At 46.6% G+C, this 27,719-nt stretch overlaps 1 protein-coding gene across 5 annotated transcripts; it reads left to right on the top strand.

Moving 5' to 3' along the window:
* The first annotated feature begins 1,634 nt into the window (after nucleotides 1-1,634).
* Nucleotides 1,635-26,259, top strand: slc44a1b (solute carrier family 44 member 1b). 5 transcript variants are annotated; one of them, XR_009769175.1, is made up of 17 exons: nucleotides 1,635-5,008; nucleotides 5,801-6,061; nucleotides 6,297-6,386; nucleotides 10,451-10,593; nucleotides 10,684-10,820; nucleotides 11,783-11,876; nucleotides 11,984-12,153; nucleotides 12,714-12,803; nucleotides 12,872-13,017; nucleotides 15,633-15,819; nucleotides 17,595-17,763; nucleotides 20,855-21,011; nucleotides 21,090-21,173; nucleotides 21,255-21,392; nucleotides 21,465-21,701; nucleotides 24,391-25,321; nucleotides 25,411-25,494. XR_009769175.1 is itself a non-coding variant. In XM_061685492.1 (17 exons), the coding sequence occupies exons 2-17, from the start codon at nucleotides 6,038-6,040 to the stop codon at nucleotides 25,776-25,778; spliced, it is 2,073 nt and encodes a 690-aa protein (XP_061541476.1). In that variant the 5' UTR covers nucleotides 1,635-5,008; nucleotides 5,801-6,037; the 3' UTR covers nucleotides 25,779-26,259. The 5 variants fall into 5 exon arrangements, 3 of the variants coding, with proteins under 3 accessions (XP_061541476.1, XP_061541477.1, XP_061541475.1); XM_061685492.1 differs by lacking the exon at nucleotides 25,411-25,494 and adding an exon at nucleotides 25,671-26,259 and having other exon boundaries at nucleotides 24,391-24,489; XM_061685493.1 differs by having other exon boundaries at nucleotides 24,391-24,489; nucleotides 25,411-25,536.
* The last annotated feature ends 1,460 nt before the right edge of the window (nucleotides 26,260-27,719 follow it).

The following is a 27,719-nucleotide window of genomic DNA, read 5'->3' as shown; positions in this document are numbered from 1 at the left end:
TGTAATTCAATGTATTGATTGTTATTAGGTAGCACGATGGACAACTGGTGAGCACCTCTGCCTCACAGTTCTGGGGACCGGGATTCAAATCCCGGCCCCCCCTGTGTGGAGTTTGCATGTTCTCCCCGTGCCTGCGTGGGTTTTCGCCGGGCATTCCGGTTTCCTCCCACATCCCAAAAACATGCGTGGTAGGTTGATTGAAGACTCTAAATTGCCCTCAGGTGTGAATGTGTGCACAAATGGTTGTGTGTTTCTATGTGCCCTGTGATTGGCTGGCGACCGGTTCAGGGTGTATCCCGCCTCTCGCCCGAAGATAGCTGGGATAGGCTCCAGCACGGCCGCGACCCGTGTGAGGATAAAGTGGTACAGAAAATGGATGGATGGATTCTTCCAATTACATTTAAAAGATAAAGTCTGCTCCTCAAATAAATGAATCAACTGTTTGTCTCTCTCTCACACTCACTCACAGACACACACACACACACGGCCTGGTACAACAGTAAACAAAAGGACAAAAGATCTCTGTGAGTGATCCCAAGCGCATCAGCGCAGACCTTATTCACACAGTGACAACCCCGAGAGCCTCCGAGGCCCTTCAAGACCGTTCAGGATCCTCCAAAACCTTACACGTCTGTCCACCACCTTCCAAGTCACACCAGGACCTTCCAAATCTCTCCCAAACCTTCAAAGACCATCCGAGACCTCCAAAAACTTCCTTCCATGTATCACCGGGACCTTCCAAGACCTTCCAGGACATTCCAAGTGTCTCCAGGCCAATCAGTCAACATGGAGTCCAGACGTCCTGAGCACCAACTCCACTTCAGGTTGAAGGTAGAAAATATTCACCTAGAGAAAATATCATTGCAAAGATGAGGAGATATTTAGCTTCACCATCACCTTCACTTCCTGTTTGTGATTTTTTAATGTTCATCTTCAACATCATATTGTATCGTTGTTGTCGGGCAGAATCCGAGCATATCGAAAAGCATTTTATCAGCAAATAAAAAAAAAAAAAAAGATTGTATGGTTAAAGAGAGCTCGCGATTTTCAACACTTTAGATTGTTAATAAATTGTTTAAAAAACAGAACCAGGTTGGGACTGACCAATAGCATTATTGATCTGTGAAAATATATGAAATTGACCAAAGTCGAACGAATAAGGTTCTGCCCGACAGCAATGTCACACAGTCATATGATGACATAATTTTTTTTTTTTTACACATAACGGTTGTTTGAGTCATGATGTGTGGGCCCATCACGCCTTTTTTTGGTGGCCCACCCCAGCAAAGAAAGTGAGTCTACTTCAAGCTCCCAACTAAATTGATGTGTTCCTTTCATTAGGGCAGTAAATGTGTCCCAAGATTGCGATCTTTCTTCACTTCTTACAAATATGATCTTATCCAATCCCTTCTTAACATAAATTGAGTTTGACACATTGATATAATTTTCATGAGTCATATCAACTGTCTGAAAATGAAAACGACTTAAGGTTTCTTTATAGTCGCGCGGTTCACCTCCAGGTCGGGGGTGTTGCTACGGCTGGTATTGGCTAGGAGGCCACAGGGTGGAGTTTCCTCTGCATTTTTTTGGCCATATCCGGTAGCCGTTTTTACTTTCCTTTCAGTAACAAGGAACAAAGCAACAACAATGGCGACCGTGGACCAGATGATACGTTTAATGATGCTGCAAAATCGATCAAGAAGGCGGCCGCGTAGATGGTATGTACAACCCCAATTCCAATGAAAGAAGAAAGAAGAAGAAGACGAAAAGAAGAATCACCTTTTATTGTCATGAACATGCATGTATGCACATGACATTTGTTCTTGGCATTTAACCCATCACAGTGAACACATGTTAGTGGACCACACTGGAGCAGGGAGCAACTGAAGCACCTGGGGAGCATTTTGGGGTATCAATGTCTTGCTCAAGAACACCACAGCCGTGAGTCCGGGGGATGTTGGTGGATGGTCCAGTCGGTGTCTTGAACTTGTTCCCCCACGGTGGCAGGCGACGATCTTAACCATTGGGCCACGGCTGCCCAAGACATTGGGCAGAAATTGGGATAATCAAATCATGTTCGACCTATATTTGAATACAAAGAAGATATTTAATGTTCAAACTGATCAACTTTATTTTTAGCAAATAATCATTAACTTCGAATTTTATGGCTGCATCATGTTCCAAAAAAGCTGGGACAGGATCATGTTTACACTGTGATTCCATAAATGTTTGAGAACTGAGGACACTAATTGTTGAAGCTTTGCAGGTGGAATTCTTTCCCATTCTCGCTCGATGTACAGCTTCAGCCGTTCAACAGTCCGGGGCCTCCGTTGTCGTATTTTACGCTTCATAATGCACCACACATTTTCAATGGGAGACAGGTCTGGACTGCAGACACGCCAGTCTAGTACCCGCTCTCTTTTACTACGACTCCACGCTGTTGTAACACGTGCAGAATGTGGTTTGGCATTGTCTTGCTGAAATAAGCAGGGGCGTCGGTGAAAAAGACGTCGCTTGGATGGCAGCGTATGTTTCTCCAAAACCTGTATGTACCTTTCAGCATTAATGGTGCCTTCACAGATGTGTAAGTTACCCATGCCATTGGCACTAACAGAGCCCCATATCATCACAGATGCTGGCTTTTGAACTTTGCGTCCATAACAGTCCGGATGGTTCTTTTCCTCTGGCCCGGAGGATACGATGTCCACAATTTCCAAAAACAATTAGAAATGTGGACAAATATATTTGGAGTGTATTCAATGAAATATAGGTTGAACATGATTTGCAAATCATTGTATTCTGTTTTTATGTTTAACACAACGTCCCAACTTCATTGGAATTGGGGTTGTAGAACCAAGGGGCACGCAGAGTACGTCATCACAGCATGTGACTAAAACAGACCAATCACGAGAGATCATCTCCGCGGCGTTCTATGCACAGCAACAATTTTTGCCGTGTGCGCGTCAAGCTACGCAGACGGGCCGTGCGGGCCAATTTGTCGGACACGTGATGCAATGCGGGCGTTGGCGGCCACGCGAGTATTACAGCTTATACAGCTCAGTCTACATGATAACCATCATTGATTATGATTTATGAATATCATTCATCCCCTCCCTGAGCTGTCTCCTTATCGTGATGGAGGGGTCTGCGTGTCCCAACGATCGTAGGAGCAAAGTTGTCTGAGGCTTTATGCCCCTGGCGGGGTCACCCATGGCAAACAGGTCCAAGGTGAGGGACCAGATAAAGCATGACTCAAAGATGCCCCATGATGATTCCAAACATTGGAAGACGTTTTCTCTCGCCCGGATGCGGGTCACCCGGGCCCCCATCTGGAGCCAGGTGGTGCTCGATGGCGAGCGCCCGGTGCCCGGGCCTGCACCCATAGGGCCCGCCTAGGCACAGCCCGAAGAGATAACATCAGTCCCCCTTCCCATGGGCTCACCACCTGTGAGAGGGGCCAAGGGGGTCGGGTGCGCAAAGACCTGGGTGGAGGCCGAAGGCGGGAACCGTGGTTGTCCAATCCCCGGCTACAGAAACTGGCTCTTGGAACGTGGAACGTCACCTCTCTGGCAGGGAAGAAGCCAGAGTTGATGTGCGAGTTTGAGAAATTTTGACGAATTATAATCTTGCTCACCACACAGCTTGGGCTCTGGTACCAGTCCTCTTGAGAGGGGTTGGACTCTCTTCCACTCTGGAGTTGCCCACGGTGAAAGGTGCCGATCAGGCGCAGGCATAATTATAGCCTCACGCCTTGGTGCCTGTACATTGGAGTTCACCTCGGTGGGCAAGAGGGTGGCCTCCCTCCGCCTTAGGGTGGGGGCACGGGTCCTGACTGTGGTTTGTATCCATGCACCAAATAGCAGCCCAAAGTACCCACCCTTTTTGGAGTCCTTGGAGGGGTTGCTGGAGAGCTCTCCCGCTGGGTACACCCTCATTCTGCTGGGGGACTTCAACGCTCACGTGGGCTATGATAGTGGGACCTGGAAGGGCATGATTGGGAAGAACGGCCCCCATGATCAGAAACCCAACGTATTGTGAGGGTCTGCTGGGAACATCTGGCAGAGTCGCCTGTCAGAAGTAGTTTCAACTCCTACCTCCAGCAGAACATGTTTCGCGCTTCCATTGTTGAGGCGGCCGACCAGAGTTTTGGCTGTAAGGTGGTCGGTGCCTGTCGTGGCGGCAATCCCCGAACCCGTTGGTTGTCAAGCTGAAGAAGGAGTCATATCAGGCCTTGTTGGCCTGTGGGACTCTGGAGGCAGCTGATGGGTACCGACTGGCCAAGCGGAATACGGCTTTGGTGGTCGCTGAGACAAAAACCCCAGCATGGGAGGAGTTCGGTGAGGCCATGGAGAACGAATTCCTGACAACTTCGAGGAAATTCTGGTCCAGCATCCACCGTCTCAAGAGGGGGAAGCAGTGCACCATCGACATTGTGTATTGTGGGGATGGGGCGCTGTTGACCTCGACTTGGGATGTTGTGAGTTGGTGGGCTGAATACTTAGAGGACCATTTCCAATTCCAGTGGCATGCCTTCCTATGAGGAAGTATAGTCTGGGCATTCTGAGGCGGGTTCTCATATCTCTGGGGTTGAAGTCAACAAGGTGGTCAAAAATCTCCTCTATGGCAAGACCCCCGGACTTCCTAAAGGCTCTTTATGTTGTGGGGCGTCACTGATGGTGTAGTGGTGCACTCGCCTGACTTTGGTGTGGGCAGCGTGGGATCAGTTCCCACTCAGTGACGGTGTGAATGTGAGTGCGAATGGTTGTCCGTGTCTATATGTGCCCTGCGACTGACTGGCGACCAGTTCAGGGTGTAGTCCGCCTTTCGCCCGAAGTCAGCTGGGATAGGCTCCGGCGCCCCGCGACCCTAACCAGGATAAGCAGTGTTGACAATGGATGGATGTTGTGGGGCTTTCCTGGCTGACACGCCTCTGCAACATCGCATGGACATCGGGGACAGTCCCTCTGGGATGGAAGACCGGGGTGGTGGTCCTCCTTCTTAAAAAGGGGTGAGTTCTAACTATAAGAGGATCACACTCCAAAACCTCCCTGGTAAGGTCTATTCGGTGGTGCTAGAGAGGAGAGTCCGTCCGGAAGTGGAATCTCAGATTCAGGAGGAGCAGTGTGGATGATTGTCACATGATCGTTGCCTTCATACAAAGTGCTCAGCCCAAAATGAAAAAATGATGAGAACAGTTGATTTTCTTCAAAGATAGATACCACACGCGCATTTTCAACTCCGTGCCGACAGCGACGTTAAGCTAAGGAGGTCAAAGTCGTCAGCGAGTTTCGTGTGTGTACGGCAAGAAAACTAAAAGACCAACAATGCCGGTACATTGTGCTTCATACTGTTGTGAGTCTCTTTCACATGAAAACATTTTGAAAAAAACATTTTCTGAGCCGCTTCTCCTCACTAGGGTCGCGGGCGTGCTGGAGCCTATCCCAGCTATCATATTTAAATATAATCTTTGCTGCTTATTGATAGCATACACTTTGGCGTTGACAAAAAAGTAACCCTCATGAAAATCGATTGAGAAAAAAATAAGGAAGTTACGACTTAATTTTAGTACTTTCTATGGGAACGTCGACCTCCCCATCATGGCCGCTACATAGGCACGTCGGTTAGCAAGGCTGTTTCATTGCGCTGGCGTAGCTATCCATTCATATCTATGGCCGTTCTTGTTTGCCGAGAGCCCCCCCGCGGTAGCGTCGAGTACCGCGTCGTCAACTGGCGCCCGAGCGGGCGTTGTTGTTTTGCCATTGCGCATGCGCAATGACATGAATGGCCGCTGCGCTGCCAGGCCACCAGGAAGTGAGGCGGACGACCAATCTGACAGACGTTTGGACGCCATCGGCTCGGACTGCGAGCGTCGGGTCCGGTTCCGACTTGGGCCTTTCATGCGAGCCTCCTGCGTCTGCGGGGCCGTGCGTTCCGAGCCGCCCCCCAAGCCCAAGCCCTAACACCCCCCCGGCTCCGGCCGTCGGTGCCGCTCGGCTCGAGCTCCGTCCCATTGCGCGCACGCCCCCACCCGGATGAGATGGGATGCTGCGGTAGCGCTGAGGTGAGCTCGGCTCGGTTCTGCCCGGTTCTTGTCGGATCTTGTCTGCAGCGTCGATGTGTGATTACAAGAATCCATTCCATAATCCAAGAATACTGTTCGCTCTTCATCCAATTAGCCGCCACACGGTCACTGGGCCTGCTAACAGCGCCTGTGTATGCATGTGTGTGCGAAAATGTTGTGCATTGTATACGTGCTCGTGAACGTGTGTGTGTGTGTGTGTGTGTGTGTGTTGCAGAGGACAAAGAGAGAATGGAGACCACTGGAGGAGCGAAGCTGCACTGACCTGCCCTGGTTCCTGCTCTTCATCATCTTCTGTGTCGGCATGGTAACACAACCTCATCATCATCATCATCATCGTAGATCACGTTAACCTAGAACAATGATTCCCAAACACATTAGTGTGTCGGGAAACGATCCAAGTCTATTTAATTGCTACCAAATGATGATTTATTCACTAGAAATAATCTACGTATGCCAGTGACATATGGTGACAGGCAGAACATTTGGAGTGAATGCTCGTCCACGAGTGGCTTTTGTAAATATTTTCTCATATCTCTTCATGGGACAACACCGAAGAAATAACATTTTGCTCCAATGAACATTTTCCCTCAGGGGTTTACTCACTTTTGTTGCCAGTGGTTAGGACAATTAAAGGCTGTGTGTTGAGTTATTTTGAAAGGACAATAACTTGACAGTTATACAAGCTCTAAACAGTCTACACTAGCAAAGTGCCCTTTCTTCAGTGTTTTCCCATGGAAAACATATAGATAGATATATTTTAGTGCTGTGAATAAGTATCGGACCACTTCTCAAATTCTTATATATTTGCATAGTTTCCTCACTTAAATGATGACGATCATCAAACAAATGTAAATAGACAAATATAACGCCGTAATATTAAGTGAACTTAAAATGCTGTTTTTAAATGGTGATTTCATTTAGTAAGGAAAAAAAAAACTATTCAGTTACCTGGCCCTGCGTGAAAAAGTAATGGAACCCTAATCTAAGAACTGGTTGGGTCATCCTCAGAAGAAACAACTGAACTCAAGCGTTTTCTAGAACTGGCAATGAGTCTTTCACATTTCTGTGGAGATATTTTGGCTCACTTTGCCTTGCAGAATTGTTTGAAGTCAGCCAAAATGGAGGGTTTTCGAGCATGAGCGGCCTTTTTAAGATCTTGCCACTGCATTTCAGTCCAATTCAAGTCTGGAATTTGAGTAGGCCACTCCAAAAGTTTCATCCACCCATCCATCCACCCATCCCACCCATCCATCCATCCATCCATCCATCCACCCACCCACCCATCCATCCATCCATCCATTTTCTTCTGCTTATCCGAGGTCAGGTCACGGGGGCAGTAGCTTTAGCAGGGAAGCCCAGACTTCCCTCTTCCCAGCCACTACCTCCAGCTCTTCCGAGGGGATATCGAGGTGTTCCCAGGCCAGCCGAGAGACGTAGTCTCTCCAGCATATCCTGGGTCGTCCCCGGGGTCTCCTCCCGGTGGGACGTGCCCGGAACACCTCACCAGGGAGGCGTCCGGGAGGCATCCTAAACAGATGCCCCAGCCACCTCATCTGGCTCCTCTCAATGCGGAGGAGCAGCGGCTCTACTCTGAGCCCCTCCCGGATGACCGAGCTTCTCACCCTATCTCTAAGGGAGAGCCCGGACACCCTGCGGAGGAAACTCATTTTGGCCGCTTGTATCCGGGATCTTGTTCTTTCGGTCACGACCCACAGCTCGTGACCATAGGTGAGGGTAGGAACGTAGCTCCTTCTTCACCACAACGGACCGATACAAAGTCAGCATTACTGCAGACGCTGCACCGAATCGCCTGTCGATCCCACAAGCTTCATTTTATTATTATTTTGTTTTTAGCCATTCAGAAGTTGACTTGCTGGTGTGTTTTGGATTGTTATCCTGCTGCAGAACCTAAGTACGCTTCAGCTGGAGGTCACAAACTGATGGTGGAACATTCTTCTTCAGGATTTTCTGTTTAAGAGCAGAATTCATTGTTCCATCAATCACGGCAAGTTGTCCAGGTCCTGAAGGAACAAAGCAGCCCAAGACCGTCACACTACTACCACCGAAATGCCGTGCTGCATTTACACCAGATGAAACGAGACTGTTAAATGCCTTGTCTAAGTCCACAAAGCACATATAATATTCTCAGAATCAGAATCATCTTTATTTGCCAAGTATGTCCAAAAAACTCACAAGGAATTTGTCTCCGGTAGTTGGAGCCGCTCTAGTACGGTGTAGTTCTATCATGAACACTGACCTTAACTGAGGCAAAAGAGGCCTGCAGGTTGTCCTGAAGTCGTCCTCATGGATGTGAGTCATTGCTGTTCTCTTGGGGTAATTCTTTGTAGGCCGGCCACTCCTGGGAAGGTTCACCACTCTTCCATTTTTTCACAAGACACAAGAAAATCACATGACCTCACACAATATCCTCCATCGGGCTTCCCGGACATTGATATTCACACTAGATAAGCCAACCCGCTGATCGTCATGCTTACGTGGGGGCGGTCATGTTGGGAAGGCCGTCGTTACCGTGAAGGCAACGGCACGCTACTCGTGTTTACATTTAGATGAACAAAAACAACGGCTTTCATGTATTGTCGTATTTGTCTGGCACTGTCTGCCCAAACGTGGATATTTCAGCTCGCTTATAACTTGAGGAAACGCCGTGCAGTAAATTGCAGATGTTTTGCTGTAGTTTTGACTGTGCATACACACACGCCCACTCACAGCAACATCAGAATTTGCTTTTTATTTTGAAATTTTTTTTTTTTTTTTTTAAATTGATGTTCATGCTGTGGTTAAAAATATCAGAAGTTACTCACTATTTACTCAGTACTTGAGTAATAATTTCACTTTGTACTTTTTACTCAAGTAAATTTTTGGAGGGCGATTTTTTACTTTTACTTGAATCAGATTATTGTCGAGTAACAGTATTCTTACTGGAATACAATATTTGGCTACTCTACCCGCCTCTGGAGCGGGCATCCTCTCTTGCTACTCTGACGTTGAAGCAACATTTTTTTTTCTCATCAGATCAGCCAGTGTTGCATTTGTTGCACTGGTCTTTTGTATTTTCGCGTTGAGGTGCTGCGGGTCGCGGCCCCGGTTGCGGTTCCAGCGGAACCGCCAAGGACACGTAACATCGGCGACAAGAGTCGATCCGCTACTACATCTTGTATTAATTAGGAAACGCGGCTACAATTATCTAATTAGTTTACGGATGTTAATGTTAAATGTGTTAAGCGACAGAGCGATGTTAAGGATTATGTCACAACGCAGAATGAACTCACTTCAAATTCAGAAATGGCCAATAAAAACAGAAAAATAGTGAACTTAATATTTTCCTGGCGGATGCATTTGGGATTAGCCTTTGAAGTTGGTAATAGTGAAAAATTAAGTGAAACAGACAATGATTGTCGTCAATTCTTTTCCAGAATGAGAGCGCTTAAAGAGGAGGATTCTATTCATGTGGCACAGCTTGAAGCTGGCATCGGGTGCAGGCGGAGATGGGCCTGGCTCAAGTTGGAGGCCAAAACAAAAAAGCAAAGAAATGAGGCAAATTTCATTTTAATCTTAAATTTGTACATAAACATGTCCTTGAGCAGTGTAAATAAATGTTTTTCTGCTTGAAGAACATGGGTTTATTTTGCCTTATTGTACTCTTCAGTCTTCCAGATTAATTAATTTGTTAAAATATCTTTTTAATGAATAAATTGATTAATTAATTAATAAATGAAATCACCATTTAAAAGCATAAAAGCAGCACTTTTATATATCACATATTTGTTTGCTATTTACATTTGTTTGAAGATCTTACACAAGTGGGGAAACTATGCAAAAAGAATTTGAGAATACTTTTTCCAAGGCACTGTGTGTGTGTGATATCCATCCATCCATTTTCTGTACCGCTCTATCCTCACAAGGGTCGCGGGTGTGCTGGAGCCTATCCCAGCTAACTTCGGGCGAGAGGTGGGATACACCCTGAACTGGTCGCCAGCCACTCGCAGGGCACATAGAAACAAACAACCATCCACGCACACATTTACACCTAAGGGCAATTTAGAGTCTTCAATCAACCTACCATGCATGTTTTGGGGATGTGGGAGGAAAACAGTGCCCGGAGAAAACCCACGCAGACACGGTGAGAACATGCTAACTCCACACAGGCGGGATCGGGATTTGAACCCCGGTCCTCAGAACTGTGAGGCAGATGTGTCGGCCACCGCCCCGCAGTGTGTGTGAGATATATAGAAATAAAAATGCAAAATATGCATCCTGACACAATCAAAGTTGGGAAACGCTGAAGTCCTTGAAGAGCTCCACATTCCAAGTGCAGATTGTTGTGGTTAATGTTGTGTTGTCCCTCAGGGCAGCGTTTGTGCGTTCACGGTGGTGTCGGGGGGCGCGGCCCGCCTGGTCTTGGGCTACGACAGCTACGGCAACACCTGCGGACGCCGGAACCAACACCTGGACGGGGTCCGGCTCAGTGGCCTGGACCACACGGACAGGAAGTCAGTGTTTGATCACGCCCGTATTTGGCGCCGGGTGGGGGTGGTTGCGCTGCTGAGATGACAAACATTGCGTCTGCGGTGCCCTCTCAGGTTCGTCTTCTTTTTGGATCCTTGCAACATCGACATCGTTCAGAGGAAGATGAAGTCGGTGGCTCTCTGCGTGTCCCTGTGCCCCCCGCACACCCTCCACACCTACCATGACCTCAAGACCTTCGCCACGCTCAATGGTGACAACAGCGGACACGTGGACAAACAAACACACATGAACACACACACACACACACCGAAAAACACACACTTAAGACATTTCAAGACACAGTGAGCACCACCCAAGTGGGGTACACACAAAGCTATTTTTAATAGTGAAGTGCCCAAACTCAAGCCCCGCCAAAATGTTTACCAAAATTGCATTTTTGGTATAGGACCAAAATACTTTTTTCACCGAAATAACATGTCATACGTTGATCACTGACAGCCGTGGAGCCAGAGCGCGTGCAGAGTTTCAAATGGTTATCTATTTACAGGGAATGCCCCAGAGAATATTGCTATCGAGCAGAATCGACTGGAAGGTCACTTTATTACACAAACTCTACACTCACGGTTTGATAATGACATATTGCCATAAATCAACCATAAATGTGTAAATCTTAAACTACACATCCATTCAACAAACTACTAGTAACATAAACACACATTAACAACAAAAGATGACTTCATGTCTTCTTTACTGTAATAATTAAAATTTGCATGTCACAATGAATTATGGGAACCGCATGGATTTTCCATCATCATGCTAGCGGCTCCCCAGCTATCTACGAGCTACAGCTAAGCTAACGTGGCTAAATATGATGCCGAGCCGCGGAGGCGAATGTGCGCCTCGGTTTCGTTGTCGGCGCAGCACAGGTCACTAATCATCCCCTCCATAACGCGGAATCAGCTAAACCTTTAGACAAGTATCGTAAGGACGAAGGACCGGCAGGTAAGAAGAGACAGATGGAACACCACCATGCTAATCGCTAAGCTATCACACGAAGTCGCACAACACAAAGATACATGATTGCGTGGTACAGTACACTTGTCACATTGGTCTGGCGGGAAGCGCATTATTGTGGCCTTCGACAGGATGTCATTCATATTTCATATCAACAAACATGATGATGATGATGAAACGTGTGCGCATGCGTTTCAGGTTCTGAGTTGTGTTCGTACGAGTTAGCGGGTCACAAGTACCCCAGCCTTCCCGAGAGGTTCTCCAAGTGTCCCAAACTTCCTGTCCCGCCCAGGTAAGAATAACAACAACTATCATAATAATAAAGAAGAAGAAGAATCCCAATCGTAAGCGAAGCCTGTTGAAGATCCTCTAACGTTCGACCGGTTTGTTCGTCGCCAGCAAGCCTTTGCCGCTCTTCAATCGCTGCACGCCGGTGGACATCTCGTGTTACTCCAAGTTCGCCGAAGCCGTGGTGACCTTCGTTAGCGACGACTCCTTCCTGCATCGAGTCATTGCCGGCGTGGCGGCCAGTAAAGAAGTCATCGTAGGGCTTTGTCTCCTCGCGCTCGGTCAGTCCACAAACGCCCGCTGTCTCACCTCCCATCTCGTCTGTGACCCGACGATCTCCAACTCGTCTATCTTTGACTCCTCGCTCCATCACTTGACAATCACTGACTCATCTCTCTCTGACCCATTTGTCTGTGACTCAGCAATCGCTGGCTCGTCTGTCTTTGACTCAGATCAATTGCCTTTCACGTGTTTGTCTGTGACTGGTCTAAATCAGACTAGTCAGATCTGTGATCCTTTTTTCACTGACTCGTGTGTGTTTGAGACTCAATAATTACTGACTTGGCTGTCTTTGACTCGTCGACAGATATATGGGATTTTGGTCGGCTCTATGACTCGTATGTCCTTGATTTAACAATTACTTGTCAGATCTCTGAGCCCTTTGTCTGTGATTCCACCCCTAGTAAATGGCGTGTGTGTGACTAGTATGACGCGACTTTCTCGCTGACTCTTCCAGTGTGACTGAAAGTGCTCTGTCAGATATGTGAAGACTAGAATCGTGAAAATCCCATAAAGCTGGTCCAGACGTAATTGTGTGTGTGTGTGTGTGTGTGTGTGTCAGTGCTGTCAATGGTGCTGACGGTGATCATTCGCTACATCTCGGCGGTCCTGGTGTGGATCCTCACCTCGTTGGCGGTGCTCGGGTCTCTAGGTGAGCTCAATTCCCATTGGCTTTGTTTTCAAAATAAGAGCATCGCTGTGACAGGTGTCGTGTCCCAGCGGGCACCGGCATTCTGTGGTGGTTCTACGTGGACCACCGTCTCCACAGAAACCACACGGACACCGAGGCGGCCAAAGAGGACGAGCCGAGTCGGGACGGCGACCGGACGCTGCTGGTCTACGCCGTTGCCGCCTCAGTCTTCACGGTACCAACACGCACGAACACAACACGCGCCTTCAAAATGAGATTACGGGGCCCTCGAGCTCTGCCGATAATATTGTCAACTCCTCACATTTTGCCATGCAATATCCCCACTTGAAAGAGATAGACCTGACCTGTCAACCAGAGGTTCTCACTGGATTTCACTCAAAAGACCAGGCAGCTTTTATTTGTGTGCAGTTTTAGGACATCTCTACAAGCCATTAGCCAAAAACAACAAAACCTTCAAATAAAACAAAAACATGAAAAAAATATATTGGAATTCTGCATATAGTCATTCATATTTCCAATGGCTATATACAAAATACAAGGCAAACAAACACCTGACCTGTTCCGTTGAATTGAAAATTAAGTGCAAATCCGGTGACCCGCTGCTGTCAATTCTTTCAACCTGTTTGTCAAGGAAGTATCAATCTCACTTTTTATTATTTATTCTTTTGAGTCTATTTTTAATCCCTTGTAACATAAATTGTCATGAATTTTTAACTGTATTCTACCATAAACTACTTAATATTACTTTTTAATCTTAGTAGCTTTATTGTTAAGATTTTAAAAGGAAAGTTATACACAAATTATGAAGTGCAAACATTTCTAAGATACTAAATGTTTGCATTGAGTTATGAGAAGTTCCACGCTATGTTTACGTTGCTTAATTTACCCTGTGATTAAACAATAAATGTTCATTTCATAGTTTCTCAAAAGACAAAAACCCCACAAATGTGCTCAACATACAAGTACAATCTAATCACATATTTTCCAAATAATAATTTCACCACATTTCAATAAATCGTGATGTTAACAAACAACTAGCACACATGGGAACTAAATGGTTAACAACCTACACGTCACTAGGCAACCCGCTCGACGGTCGCGCTCACACAAACAACAATTCGACTGCTCGAGTCTCTGGTCACCGTCTCTTACCGTCTCCGGCGTTTGGAGATGGTTTTGTTTTGCGTGAGTCTCGGTATTCGCACAATGAGGGAATCGTCGTCCTGCCGTCACCGTCTGCTGCTTGATTGGAATGAGTTCCGCCTTTTAGAGATATTGTAGTTCATCTGCCATTTTTGTAGTCCTTTGAGAGTTGAATCTGTTGAACTTCATTTTGACTTGACAAATATTGATCATTCCTAAAAACGGATCCCAGAGCGGGCTGTGTTGTTTCCGTGATCCTATTGCCTGCCCGACGTTTTTCCCCGTGCGCGTTTTCCATCTCGAGAGCGGATCCGGCTTGATTTACACGACACTCCAAATGATCGAGCACTAAGTGCAATACTGAATATCATCTCACCCTTCTCAAAGTAACAGAAATAAACCAGTATACTATGTATTCATTGTAAATATGTCGTCTGATTTATTATTTTTGGTTTAAAAAAACAGGCTTTTGAGTTAGACCTCTTAACCCTAACAGCAAAGTGCAAAAATAATTGATAGTGCAATAACAACATATTAAGTGTAACAACAAACAAGCTCTTTTAGACCTGGTCCACACATCAAGACAATCGGGCTGTTTTTGTTCCGATTTAGCCCCGCCACCCGACCCGTATGTCTTCTTAGATGATCAGGTCCTACCCGATGTCGTAGTTTGTACAAGTTTAAGTAGTTTGTATTTTCCATAGCGAGGCCGTTCGGATGACGTCGCCATTTACGACACTCCCGCGCCGGTCGGTCCCTTCGGCAACACTCGGGAAACATGGGCGCGTATGCTGAAGTGTCTGCTCATCTTCGTTTCTGTTAGATCATGTTTGATCACGCGAGATTTCAAGATCAGTGGTGGCACAGAATCTTTGTGTGTGTGGTTCTCTATGTTGAGCTTATCAGAGCACACCACACATAATACGAGCAAAACAGATTTTTTTTATCTTCATGTGTGGGCTGTGTAACAATAAAAAAAATCTTTTAAGATTTGAAAAATCCTTACGTGTGTACAAGGCCTTTAATTGATCAAAATAAAAGTACATTTTATGAAATAAACAATTAAATATCAAGGAAATACTTAATGGTGTAACTGAACAGACGTATCTGAATCAAGGTGACAAGAAATGGAAAACAAATGGAATAATTACCCCCGGCCCCGCCTGTGTGGAGTTTGCATGTTCTTCCCGCGCCTGCGTGGGTTTTCTCCGGACGCTCCGGTTTCCTCGCACATCCCAAAAACATGCAGGGTAGGTTGATTGAAGGCTCTAAATTGCCCGTAGGTGCGAGTGCGAATGGTTGTTTGTTGATATGTGCCCTGCGATTGGCTGGCGACCGGTTCAGGGTGTACCCCGCCTCCTGCCCGATGATAGCCGGGATGGGCTGCAGCACGCCCGCGACCCGTGTGAGGAGATGCGGCTCAGAAAATGGATGGATGGAATAATTACTGTAGGTCTTGTAAAATGTGCAACTGCTTTAGTAAAAAAAAATAGATATCTATATTTGTTCCTTGAATACAATAACTTTTATTTTTGAATGCTACTCTATCCTCTTTAATACTCCTCCAAGCTCTGTTGACTGTTTATATCGCATGTGCTTCGTTGACTTCAAGATTTTGTTGCTCGATTTTCGCTTTTGGTGCCCTCGCGCTTACTCCCTCACGGGCGGGTTCGTGTGCTCTCTCAGGTGATCCTGCTGCTGCTGATGCTGTTCATGAGGAAGCGCGTGGCATTGGCCATCGCTCTATTTCACGTGGCCGGAAAGGTTTTCATCCATTTGCCGCTGCTCACGCTGCAGCCGTTCATCACCTTCCTCGTGCTGCTCCTCTTCTGGATCTATTGGATCCTCGTCCTGCTCTTCCTGGGAACCAGCGGTACGCATCTCCCCCCCGACAAAAATGTTCAATATGTATCGTAATCACAATCCTAAACATTATGAAAAAGAATCCTGCAGGAATGTGAATCGGCAGACAGGAAGTCGCTGTTTGAAAAAGGTTGTCCAAAGTCACGCCCTTTTAGCTGATATTGCTTCATTGTTGTTTATTTGGTTTCGTTTCATCATTAAACAATAGAAACTAAACAACAATCAGTTACACAGTAATCAGAAAACAATATTTTGCAATTAACTTTAATGCAAAATAAATTAGTATCTGATTATTCAATTCATCGATGGAATACGCAATGAAAAATATTCGACAGCTGCAGCCCTAAACCTGAGATATAGAGAACACAAGGGCGGATCAATAGATTCAACGGCTCATTCATTGTGACATGCAATTTTTTTTAGCCCCGTTATTGGCCCGATTTGCTATTGCCGCCGACTTTTCCGATGGGGCCCGACATATTTTGTTGGAAACGACAAAACTCCTTGTAGTGTGACAATGAGTTTGAGGGTTTTCGTGGTAGAGGACCCAAGCGCAGGGAAGCAGGGAGGCAAGGCACGAGTCTGCACTTGTCTCCCAAAAAAATGGATTTATTATCAAGAAGGCAAAAAGGCACGTGGAATAATCATTACTTCATTAATTATGACTTTCATTTGAACTTTGCTTTTATAAAGCAAGGTTCAAAGTAACAAAAAAAGAAAAGAAAAACACGAGGGATAACCTTACCACAACAGAAAACCTACCATGACAAAGGAAACGTGATTTACAGACACAGACTGACAGAAAACAGGGAACTAAATGCAAGCAAACAGATGACGAGGCATACCTGGACAAGACGCGAGTGGCTGGAGGGAGCTCATTGGTTGACACAAGGAGCAGGGCTGACGAGAACAGGTGAATATGAAAACCTAACGAGCAGACAAGACATGAAAAGGGGACAAAGGGAAAAACATGACATAACAAAGAAAAACTCAACCAAAACACAGCTCATAACACATAAACCTAATGATGCCAAAAACCAGTGTTTTAAATAACTCAAATGCTAACATCCTAACTTCTACGAAAAACCAGCACCAGGATTTCACATTGTGCTCCGTGGTCGTGTAGCTTTGCCAATGGATATTGAAAATCAAAACCAAATCAACAACAATGAAGCAATATCAGGTGACACGACGTTGTACTCGGCAACCTTTTTGAACTGAGAGATACTAGTTTGATGTCCACTTGTGAGGCTGCTTTAGGTTCAGCAACATGTCAATTACAGTACACGTTATTCATTCTACAGCTGCAAATAACCATTGCTTTCCTCATAGATTCAACTCACTATGAATTTTTCCATACATCGATTAGGATTTGGTTTGGTCAGTAACATGTCAGAAAATAGGGAAAGATTTGATCATTTTCCAAAGTAAAAGCAGATGTTTGCAATTGTCTTATTTTGAATCAACACAAAGGTCATCGGTCTGCTTTCACGGATGACTACAGAAATCGCAATATTTACAACTGACAGGCTGAAATTCTGAGGATTTGGATCAATTTAAGTTCAACAACGTGCCTCAACGTTTCTCAAATAGTTGTCGATTAATTTAATAATCGATTAGTTGTCGATTCATTGTCACACTTCTCGTATTTACAACTTAATTGGCTAATGGAGGAAGTGCCAGTGGGTCGTGTCAAGTGACAGACGAGTGGCTGTCGATTGGCCGCACTCGCCGCTGTGAGCAGGTTAGCTGCCGAGTTAGCTTGTGGCTGCGTTGCCGCCCCAGGGGAGGCGGTGCACAACGAGGAGGCGGGACTGACCGAGTTCCGTCTGACCGGTCGCCTGGAGTACCTGACCTGGTTCCACGCCGTGGGCCTGCTGTGGATTACAGAGTTCATCCTGGCCTGCCAGCAGATGACGGTGGCTGGCGCCGTGGTCACCTACTACTTCACCAGGTCAGCAGACACGCCGCACGGATCAATAGGGTGACGTAACGTGACATTATCCAATGCTGTCCAAGTTTGTTGAGGACTTTATAACAGCATGCACAGTGCACAAAGTGCTGTGCAAAGGAACAAATACATAACACGGAGACAGGGAGGTTCATATAAAACACAAAAATGGGCAAAGAAATGTAATACAAAAATATAAATGTCAGTCTTAAAAACAGTACGGATAAAAATAGAGTCAACCTCTCACTGGCTGTCAAAGGCGAAGGAGAAGAGATTGAAAAACGGCTAAGGAGGATGCCTGTAGAATGTGCTGAGGCAGTCAGTTCCAAAGTTTTGGAGCGGCAACAGCAAAGGTTCGCTACCCTCCGAGCTTCGGCCTGACTTCGGGGACAGTCGGGAGCAGCTGGCCGGCCGACCTGAGGGAGTGAGTGGGCTCGTAAAGGTGAAGTCGTCACCTTATCGTGGTGGAGGGGTTTGTGTGTCCCAATGATTCTAGGAGCGAAGTTGTCTGGGGCTTTATGCCCCTGGCAGGGTCACTCTTGGCAAACAGGTCCTAGGTGAGGGACCAGACAAAGCAGAGCTCCAAAAACCTCTATGAAGATGAAAAATTCAGGAAGAGGTTTTCCCTTGCCTTGATGCGGGTCACCCCCTCTGGAGCCAGGCCCGGGGGTGGGGCTTGAAGGAGAGCGCCTGGTGGCCGGGCACAGCACGAAAGGGTAACGTGGGTCCCCCTTCCCGTGGCCTCACCACCAGTGGGAGGGGCCATAGGGGTCGGGTGCAGTGTGAGCTGGGCGGTGGCCGAAGGCGGGGACCTTGGCGATCCGATCCCCGGCTACAAAAGCTGGCTCTAGGGACGTGGAATGTCACCTCTCTGGCAGGGAAGGAGCCCGAGCTGGTGTGCGAGGTCGAGAAGTTCCGACTAGATATAGTCGGGCTTGCCTCCACACAGAGTTTGGGCTCTGGTACCACTCCTCTTGAGATGGGTTGGACTCTCTTCCACTCTGGAGTTGCCCACGGTGAGAGGCACCGAGCAGGTGTGGGTATACTTTTTGGCCCCCGGCTCGGCGCCTGTACATTGGGGTTCACCCCGGTGGACGAGAGGGTAGCCTCCCTCCGCCTTCGGGTGGGGGGCACGGGTCCTGACTGTTGTTTGACAGCAGTTCAGAGTACCCACCCTTTTTGGAGTCCTTGGAGGGGGTGCTGGAGAGCGCTCCCGCTGGGGACTCCATCGTTCTGCTGGGGGACTTCAATGCTCACGTGGGCAATGACAGTGAGACCTGGAAGGGCGTGATTGGGAGGAACGGGCCCCCCGATCAGAACCTGAGCGGTGTTCTGTTATTGGACTTCTGCGCTCATCATGGATTGTCCATATCGAACACCATGTTCAAGCATAAGGGTGTCCACACGTGCACTTGGCACCAGGACACCCTAGGTCGCAGTTCGATGATCGACTTTGCGGTCGTGTCGTTGGACTTGCGGCCGCATGTCTTGGACACTCGGGTGAAGAGAGGGGCGGAGGTGTCAACTGATCACCTGTTCGTGAGTTGGCTCCGATGGTGGGGGAAGATGCTGGTCCGATGTGGCAGGCCCAAACCTATTGTGACGGTCTGCTGGGAACGTCTGGCAGAATTTCAACACCCACCTCCGACAGAACCTTTCTCACGTTCCGGGGGAGGCGGGGGACATCGAGTCCGTGTGGCCGTAAGGTGGTCGGTGCCTGCCGTGGCGGCAATCCCCGAAACCTGTTGGTGGACACCAACGGTGAGGGATGGCGTCAAGCTGAAGAAGGAGTCCTATCGGCTTTTTTGGCCGGTGGGACTCCTGAGGCAGCTGATGGGTACCGGCTGGCCAAGCAGAATGCAGCTTTGGTGGTCGCTGAAGCCAAATCTCGGGCATGGGAGGAGTTCGGTGAGGCCATGGAAAAATATTTCCGGATGCCTTCGAGGAAATTCTGATCCACTATGTAAATGTCTCCATTTACATGACATTTATTGTATATACTTGTGTACTGTATACTGAGTACTGTATCCATCCATTTTTTTGTACCCCTTATTCTCACTAGGGTTGTGGGCGTGTGGGAGCCCATCCCAGCTCAAAATTATTCTCGAGCATTTTTGACAAATTTAAAACATCAATGACCTCTAGGGGGCATTCAAGGATTGCTCACTGACATAAGTGCAGGTCAGATCAACATTACAACATGACAGAAATAATGGGTGCTAACTTACTGTAATAAAATTACTTTAACAAATACTGTTAATGACATGCTTACTCTAACTTTCTCACTCTCTCGGCTATATGGACGGGGGTTGTCCAGAGTTTGCATCCGTTAGGCTTTTCCTTTTTATTTATTTTTTCTACGCTGCGTTGCTTGAACGCAGCATGCTCCTCCTCTTTGTGTACATTCTTCAGGTGCCCGATCAAATTTGTGTTGAAGCATTTAGATGACGTTCCCCACAACGTACTTCAGTTGTGCACAGACTGCAAATAACTTTGTCTGAGATGCCGTAAAATAGTCCCACACCGATGATGTGTTTTTAACCGACAAGATTGAAAAAAACTTGATTGGCCGTCAGATAGTTACAGTATTGCGCCACAAGACTCGTGACAAGTCTAAAAATAAACTAGCTTTTGGATTCATATGCAACAGCGACGCAGAGTTAAATGTCTTGTGCGGAGCCGATCGATGACGTCATTGATCGGATCGGCGAATTATGACATGAAAGCCGATCAGCCGATCAGCATAAAATGCTAATTATCGGCCGATACCGATCACACCGATCAGATCGACGTAAAGTCTACTTTAAATACACAAAGTCTCTTTGTTTTATGTTTAGTTTTAGAGTAACATTCAGCTGAGATTGGCAATAAACAGCTTAAGGCCTCTTTTGGAACAATATTTACTGATTCCGTCTGGCAAACTGGCGCTTGTGAAGCGAGTGGAGCTACTCTCAAACCGAAGCTCGCAGGTCAAAGAAAAAAAAAAAAACCCAAAACGGCCGATCTTCAGCTTGTATCTCGAAAAACTCATAACCGGTAGTATGTAAGTATTATGATTCTCATTCTAAGTGACGGCGGGGTGGCGTGTTCGCAGGGACAAGAAGCGACTTCCGGCCTGGCCGATAGTGCGTGCTGCGTTGCGGCTGCTGCGGTATCACGTGGGCACGGTGGCCAAAGGCTCCTTCATCATCACGCTGGTCAAGATGCCCAGACTCCTCCTCATCTACGTGCACAAGCAGCTCAAAGGGAAGGTAATGGCGGCGGCGGTTGCGGCGGCAGCGGCGCCGTCATAAGCTCAGCTAATGTGCATTTGTGTGTTTGCGTTTCAGGAGAACGCGTGCGCTCGCTGCGTGCTCAAGTCTTGCATTTGCTGTCTGTGGTGTTTAGAGAAGTGCCTCAATTATCTCAACCAGGTGACTTTTTGTTCTTCTTTCATCGGGTCGCCCATATAAATCAAAGTTCTTATGATTCTGGGATCACACCCGCCCGCCCAGAACGCTTACGCGGCCACGGCCATCAACAGCACGGGTTTCTGCACGTCCGCGCGAGACGCCTTCGTCCTGCTGGTGGAGAACGCCCTGCGTGTCGCTACCGTCAATGCCATCGGAGATTTCGTGCTCTTCCTAGGGAAGGTGAGCGCTCGGAGGCACGCTCCCGTACAGATCGGGTGATTCGGCTAACGCCGGGGCCTCTTCCTCTGCCAGATTCTGATCGTTACCACGACGGCTTTCGCCGGCGTTCTGCTGCTCAACGCGCGGCGAGATTATGCCGAGTGGCTGCTGCCGCTGGTCATCGTTTGTCTGTTCGCCTTCTTGGTGGCACACTGTTTCCTGTCCGTTTTCGAGATGGTGGTGGACGTGCTCTTCCTTTGCTTCGCCATAGACACCAAGTACAACGACGGCACGCCGGGAAAGGAGTTCTTCATGGACAAAGCTCTCATGGTGAGTCCCCCAGGATCTTATTGCTATTGTGGGAATACAGAAATCGTTGTCAATGCTGCTACTCAGTTTATTGGCCCACCTTCAACAGAATGTTAAAGCTGCTGCTAAGATCTGGATATCATCTTTGGGTACAGGACATTTGACCATCATGTTAGTAAACTTGTCCGGTTGAGAAATATTGCTAGAATAACACCTACTCTGCCTACTTCGGTTCTTGAACAATTAATCCACACATTTGTCTTTTCGTGGTTGAATTACTGTCACTCCGTCTACACCTGCCTCAGTCATTCTTCTATCAAACGCTAACAGTTCATCCGAAATACAGCTGCTAGACTTCTAAATAAGAACCAGCCAGAGGTCCCACATTACTCCTGTGCTTGCATCCCTCCGCTGGCTTCCAATAAAATTCAGAATCAAGTATAAGATTATCATGATGACTTCTAAAGCTCTACGTGAGCTCGTCTCTAGCTACATCCCTGAGCTCCGTCCTCATACCACCACACACGACTTCCCTTGCACAACCCGCAAATCCAAAAGTGATCTTGCATTTGCATTCTTAGCCCCAACTCTCCAGAACCAACTTCCACAATGTATTAGATCAGCCGAATCCTAGTTGGACGGTTTCAAACAAGGCATTAAAGCTCTTTTGCATCACGAAGCCTTTACATAGACCTCCTTTATGTTCCCATGTCGTTTTTATTGTCTGTACAAACCCCAATTCCAATGAAGTTGGGACATTGTCCATCCATCCATCCATCCATCCATTCTCTAACCAGTCGGCCACCTTGCCGCTTTGGGACATTGTGTTAAACGTAAATAAAAACAGAATACAATGATTTGCAAATTCTTTTCAACCTACATTCAATTGAATACACTACAAAGTCATTTAGTGTTCAAACTGATGAACTTTGTTTTTTGGCATATTTGGCATTTTTTGGCATATTCTCTCATTTTGAATTTGACGCCTGACATGTTCCAAAAAAGCTGGAACAGGGGCAACAAAAGACTGGAAAAGTTGAGGAATGCTAAGAAAAAAAAACACCTGTTTGGAACATTCCACAGATGAACAGGTTAATTGGAAACAGGTGAGTATCCTGATTTGGGTATAAAAGGAGCATCCTCGAAAGGCTCAGTTGCTCACACGCAAGAACGGGGCAGTGTTCACCACTTTGTCAAAAACTGTGGAAGTAAATAGACCAACAGTTTAAGGATGTCTCTCAACGTACATTTGCAAGGAATTTAGGGAGTTCGTCATCTACTGCTCATATCATCATCAAATGATTCTGAGAATTTTGAGAAATCTCTGCACATAACCGGAAAGGCCGAAAACCAACATTGAATGCCCGTGACCTTCGATCCCTCTGGCGGCACTGCAGTGAAAACCGACATCATTGTGTAAAGGATATTGCCTGCGCGTGGGCTCAGGAACACTTCAGAAAACCATTGTCAGTTAACACTGTCGTTTGCTACATTTACAAATGCAAGTTCAAACTCTGCCATGCAAACCCAAAGCCAAATATCAACAACACCCAGAGATCCGCCGGCCGGCTTCCCTGGGCCCAAGCTCATATGAGATGGACTGCAGACGCAAAGTGGAAAAGTATGCTGTGGTCTGACCAGTCCGCATTTCAAATTGTTTTTAGAAATCATAGACATTTTGTCCTCCAGGCCAAAGAGGAAAAAGACCATATGGATTTGTACCTGCGCTATGTTGAAAAGCCAGCATCTGTGATGTTCTGGGGGTGTGTTAGTGCCCATGGCATGGGTAACTTGAACATCTGTGAATAAAGCATAATGCTAAAAGGTACATGCTGCCATCCAAGCAAAGTCTTTTTCAGGACCGTCCCTGCTTATTTCAGCAAGACAATGCCAAGTCACATTCTGCAGTGTTACAACAACTCGGCTTGCTACTAAAAGAGTCCGGGAACTAGACTGGCCTGCCAGCAGTCCAGACCTGTCTCCCATTGAAAATGTGTGCAGGCGCATTATGAAGCGCAAAATACCACAACAGAGACCCCAGAATGTTGAGCAACTCAGGCTGTACATCAAGTGAGAATGGAAAATAATTCCACCTCAAAAGCTTCACCAATTTGAGTCCTCACTTCGTAAACGTTTGTTGAGTGTTGTTAAAAAGAGAGGTGATTTAACACAGTGGGAAACATGCCCCTGGCCCAGATTTAACAACGTGTTCCAGAGATCAAAGTCAAAAATGATATTTGCAAAAAACAAGAATGTTCATGAGTTTGAACAATATCTCGTCTTTGTAGTGAATTAAATTGAATAAAGGTTGAAAAGGATTTGCAAATCATTGTATTGGTTTTATTTACATTTTACACAAGGTCCCAACTTCATCGAAATTGGGGTTTGAATTATTTTATACTCTAGTTGATTTCTCTTGGTCTCATGTTTGCATCCTTGTCTACTTGGTCTACATTTGTGCATTTTAACTGTCTCAGTTTTGTATATGTTTGTGAAGCGCTTTGTAACCATGTTTTAAAAAGTGCCATATAAATAAAAGCTTCCTCAGTCACCCAAGTGCAGGAGTCTCTAACTGCCGGGCGGCACAGAGAGACTGAATCAGAACTATTGTATTGATCATCAATGTTACCAAAAACCGAGACCTGCGCGTAACGGGTCCACTGCACACTTTTCAACATACCGTTGCCCGCTCGTGCGCTCGTGTGTGCAGGAGCTGGTCGAGCGCAGCCGGCGTTCGGAGCGGGTGGCCGGCCGGGGGCGGACCCGCGTCAAGGAAGCGCCGTCGGAGGGGGCGGAGATGAAACCCATGGTGAGTGGCGCAGGTGGGGCCGGCGTCAGCGTGTGTGTGGAGTGGGAGGAGCTGGAGGAGTTCCAGGTGTACTACCTCCTGGTGGCAGTCTTCCTGGACTGCGCGCTCACGCCGCACGCAGACTTCCTGTTGTGCCTCAGCCACGACATCTTCCTCTTCCTGTGCGTCTACCTGCCAACCTCCACCCTCTTCCTGTTTGTACGCCTGCTGGGCTCCACCCCAAGCTCCGCCCCTTCCACACCACCTGGCTCTGCTCACTAAGCAGAGCGGCGGGCACGCTTGCGCTCATGGACGGACGCGCAAAGCGCACGTGCTAACAGCTACATGCGAACCGCTTCGTGCTTACTGCCTTATCGTCTGCGTCGTCGTGATCATCATCGTCATTATTCGTGGATTACCGATACCACCGGTATTTATGATACGTCCAATTTCAATGAACACAATGACGGATAATTGTGGACAAAGACCTCTCTCTTTCTCTCTGTTTGTCACTTTTTTCTCTCGCTTTCTTTCTTTCTCTCATTCTCTCCTTTCCTTCTTTCTGAGGCACATGATGATTGGCCAATGTGTCAAACCGCCACAGTCTAACGCCAACTACTGGCGAGGAGGCCTAACTCCATGTCAGATTGTTTTGCCTTAAGTATCAGTGGCTGGTATCGGCAGCCTTCGTGGGTACCCTATACCTTGAAATCGGCCCAATACCGCACTCGCCCAATCCCTAATCATCATCATCATCACTTTGTTCTGGCCATATTTTTCCATGTGGTTTTCCACCACCGCCTCATTTTCATCATCATCATCGTCGTCATCCTCCTCCTCATAACACTTGACGGTACGCCACGTAATCGCTAGCTAGCCAGTCTGATTAGCCACTCACCCAATGTTCCTGTCTAACCACGTGATTGTCATTTCCTGTTTCAGGCTCCCGGGACAAGTTCAGCTTGACGAAAACGAGCCAGTGGGACTTGTTAAAAGAAAAGAACATTTATTTTTTAGCGACGTGTAACTTGTTTACTGTCTTTTCACTCCAGGAAAACAATATTTTAATAACAATAAGACGATGTAACAAGCACTTTATATGGAAGCACTGCTCTTTTTGGCTTGGTTTGATTTTTTGATTTTTATTTTTTTAAACATGACACATGTTCACTTCAAAGACCTTTTTTGTTTGTTTGGACAAGACGCTTTCTAACCACCCGGATGATGATGACGATGATCTCATTGGAGGCTCCGTCTGTGATTGGTGGATCCCAACTCCGCAGAGCAGGACGCTCTCGACGCAAACGTGACGAGCGATGGAGGCCATGGCAATAAAAACATCTTCCACATGGGAAGCGCTAACCTCTCAAACAGGATGTGCAGTCATTGCTCAGCTGACGATGACGACGCTCCCTGGTGGTCGGAAGAAGCATCGCATCTTATCCAAAAGCTCAACTCCCGTGAACGTCTTTGAATCATGTGACCTGTAAAAGCTGGAATCTTTTACAGCGTCTACTTCCTGTAGCGAGTGTCACCCCATTGGACGCCAGGATCATTGAACACTTTGACAACCAATCATCAAGCAGAGGAGAAACGCCACCGAAGGGCACGTGATCAAATGCCAACTGCTGATCAGCATTATTGTGACATCACAACTGATGCGGCAGGTCACTTCCGGTCTGGTGCCGCTGAAACATTCCAAACATCACGATCTCAGAGCTCAGCGCATTGTCTTCATCATGGCTGTCGTGAAAATCAACTGACTCGCTTGAGAACTTTTTCATCTCTTCCTGGAGGTTTTTTTTTTTTTTTTAATATATATATATTTATGCTTTCTTATGTTGTTTTTTGTTGTGTTTTTTTTTTAGAAAAATCGTCCAATAAAAATCACCACCAATGAATTTTAATGCTCTGACTTTAATAATGATAATAATGAAAGCTGGAAGCAGGAACAAAAGTGCCCTTGCATCCCCTTTGTCATGCCCAATCCTTAAAATAATCAACTTTGACGCCATGCTGGCCCACACTCGGCCTAGTACACACATTACGACAATCGGGCTGTTATGTCCCGATTTTGCAGCTTCCCGACCAAGGACGACAAACGTATATTATGTTGTGTACGTACGTTTTGTCTTCTAAGATGATCCTGTGGTCTGAGGTGCAGAAAGAGTGGATTTGTCCCAATAATAGAGCCCACGCGGTTCAGGGTCGACAAAGTATTAAATATGTTCAATATTTACGACCAAAAAACTGACGACTCCAGAGTCATGACTCAGCGAATTGTGATGTGAAACGGAACGCAGCCAATCAAAGAAGCGATCTGACTGTGGAACGACAAAGCGTCCGTAAATAAAAACAAACATCCTACCTGATGATGTTATTTATTTATTTTTTTTGTATAAGGGGTTTCACCAGCAGTGATGCCGGTAACGCGTTACAGTGTTACTCGAATAATGTGGTCCGGTGACATCATAAGTAATCTAACGCGTTACTTTTTATATTAGTCAGATTACAGTTACTTTGAATATCTGCCAATAGTTAGTTTATTGTTCACGAGGACCAAAGGTTAATATGCTTTTGATATTAAAATATGCTATTTATGCTCAGGCAACTGGTATATATATCATTAGAAAACTCCAGTGCTTGGGAACATGAGGCAAGTCAATAACCAAGACACTTGATTCAGTCACAGTCATAGTGTCATAAGTATTGACCAATTTCCAGCCTTTGTTTTAGTAAGGACTAATAAAACAGACGAAACACTATATTCTTAACTATCCATAACTAAAATGCACACAACGACTAACTACAATATCGACAAAAGGCGAAGTATTTATAAACGGAGCCGTCTGGGGCAAAGACGTCATGTGACGCACGTTTTGACGTGACGCACTAACCTCTTGTCGTGGCGAAACGAACGGGCAGCGACACATCCGCTCATCAAGCCAAAGTGAAAAAGAAATGCGGTTCTTTTAAGATGGGCTGGCTGTCGGTGTACGTGCAAATAGAAGAACAAGCGATGAAACTGGGTGAGATTTGTTTTTTCCTTTTCGAGTGAGAAAGGTGTACTCTGCAAAACATGCAGCGAAGCCGAAGTAGCAAGTGAGTGTTCGGAGGGAAAGATGTGGACTGAACGGAGCTTGGACCACCTCAACCTAACCCTAACCTTTCATTTGCAAGCTGTTGGAATTGTACGAAGGCTCAAGATGGGACAGGGGATCGCTGCATTATTGCGGGAGAGCGCAAAAGAG

Source organism: Phycodurus eques, chromosome 9 (genome assembly GCF_024500275.1).
Source record: "Phycodurus eques isolate BA_2022a chromosome 9, UOR_Pequ_1.1, whole genome shotgun sequence".
NCBI lineage: Eukaryota > Metazoa > Chordata > Actinopteri > Syngnathiformes > Syngnathidae > Phycodurus > Phycodurus eques.
This window is presented reverse-complemented; position numbering and strand designations above follow the sequence as displayed.

Excerpts from the sequence above, each read along its gene's own strand:
- slc44a1b (XM_061685491.1), top strand. The coding sequence starts at position 6,038 with ATGGGATGCTGCGGTAGCGCTGAG. Across the intron at positions 10,594-10,683 it reads CTGGACCACACGGACAGGAA|GTTCGTCTTCTTTTTGGATC; the intron begins GTCAGTGTTTGA and ends GTGCCCTCTCAG. Across the intron at positions 21,393-21,464 it reads TCGTGCTCTTCCTAGGGAAG|ATTCTGATCGTTACCACGAC; the intron begins GTGAGCGCTCGG and ends TTCCTCTGCCAG.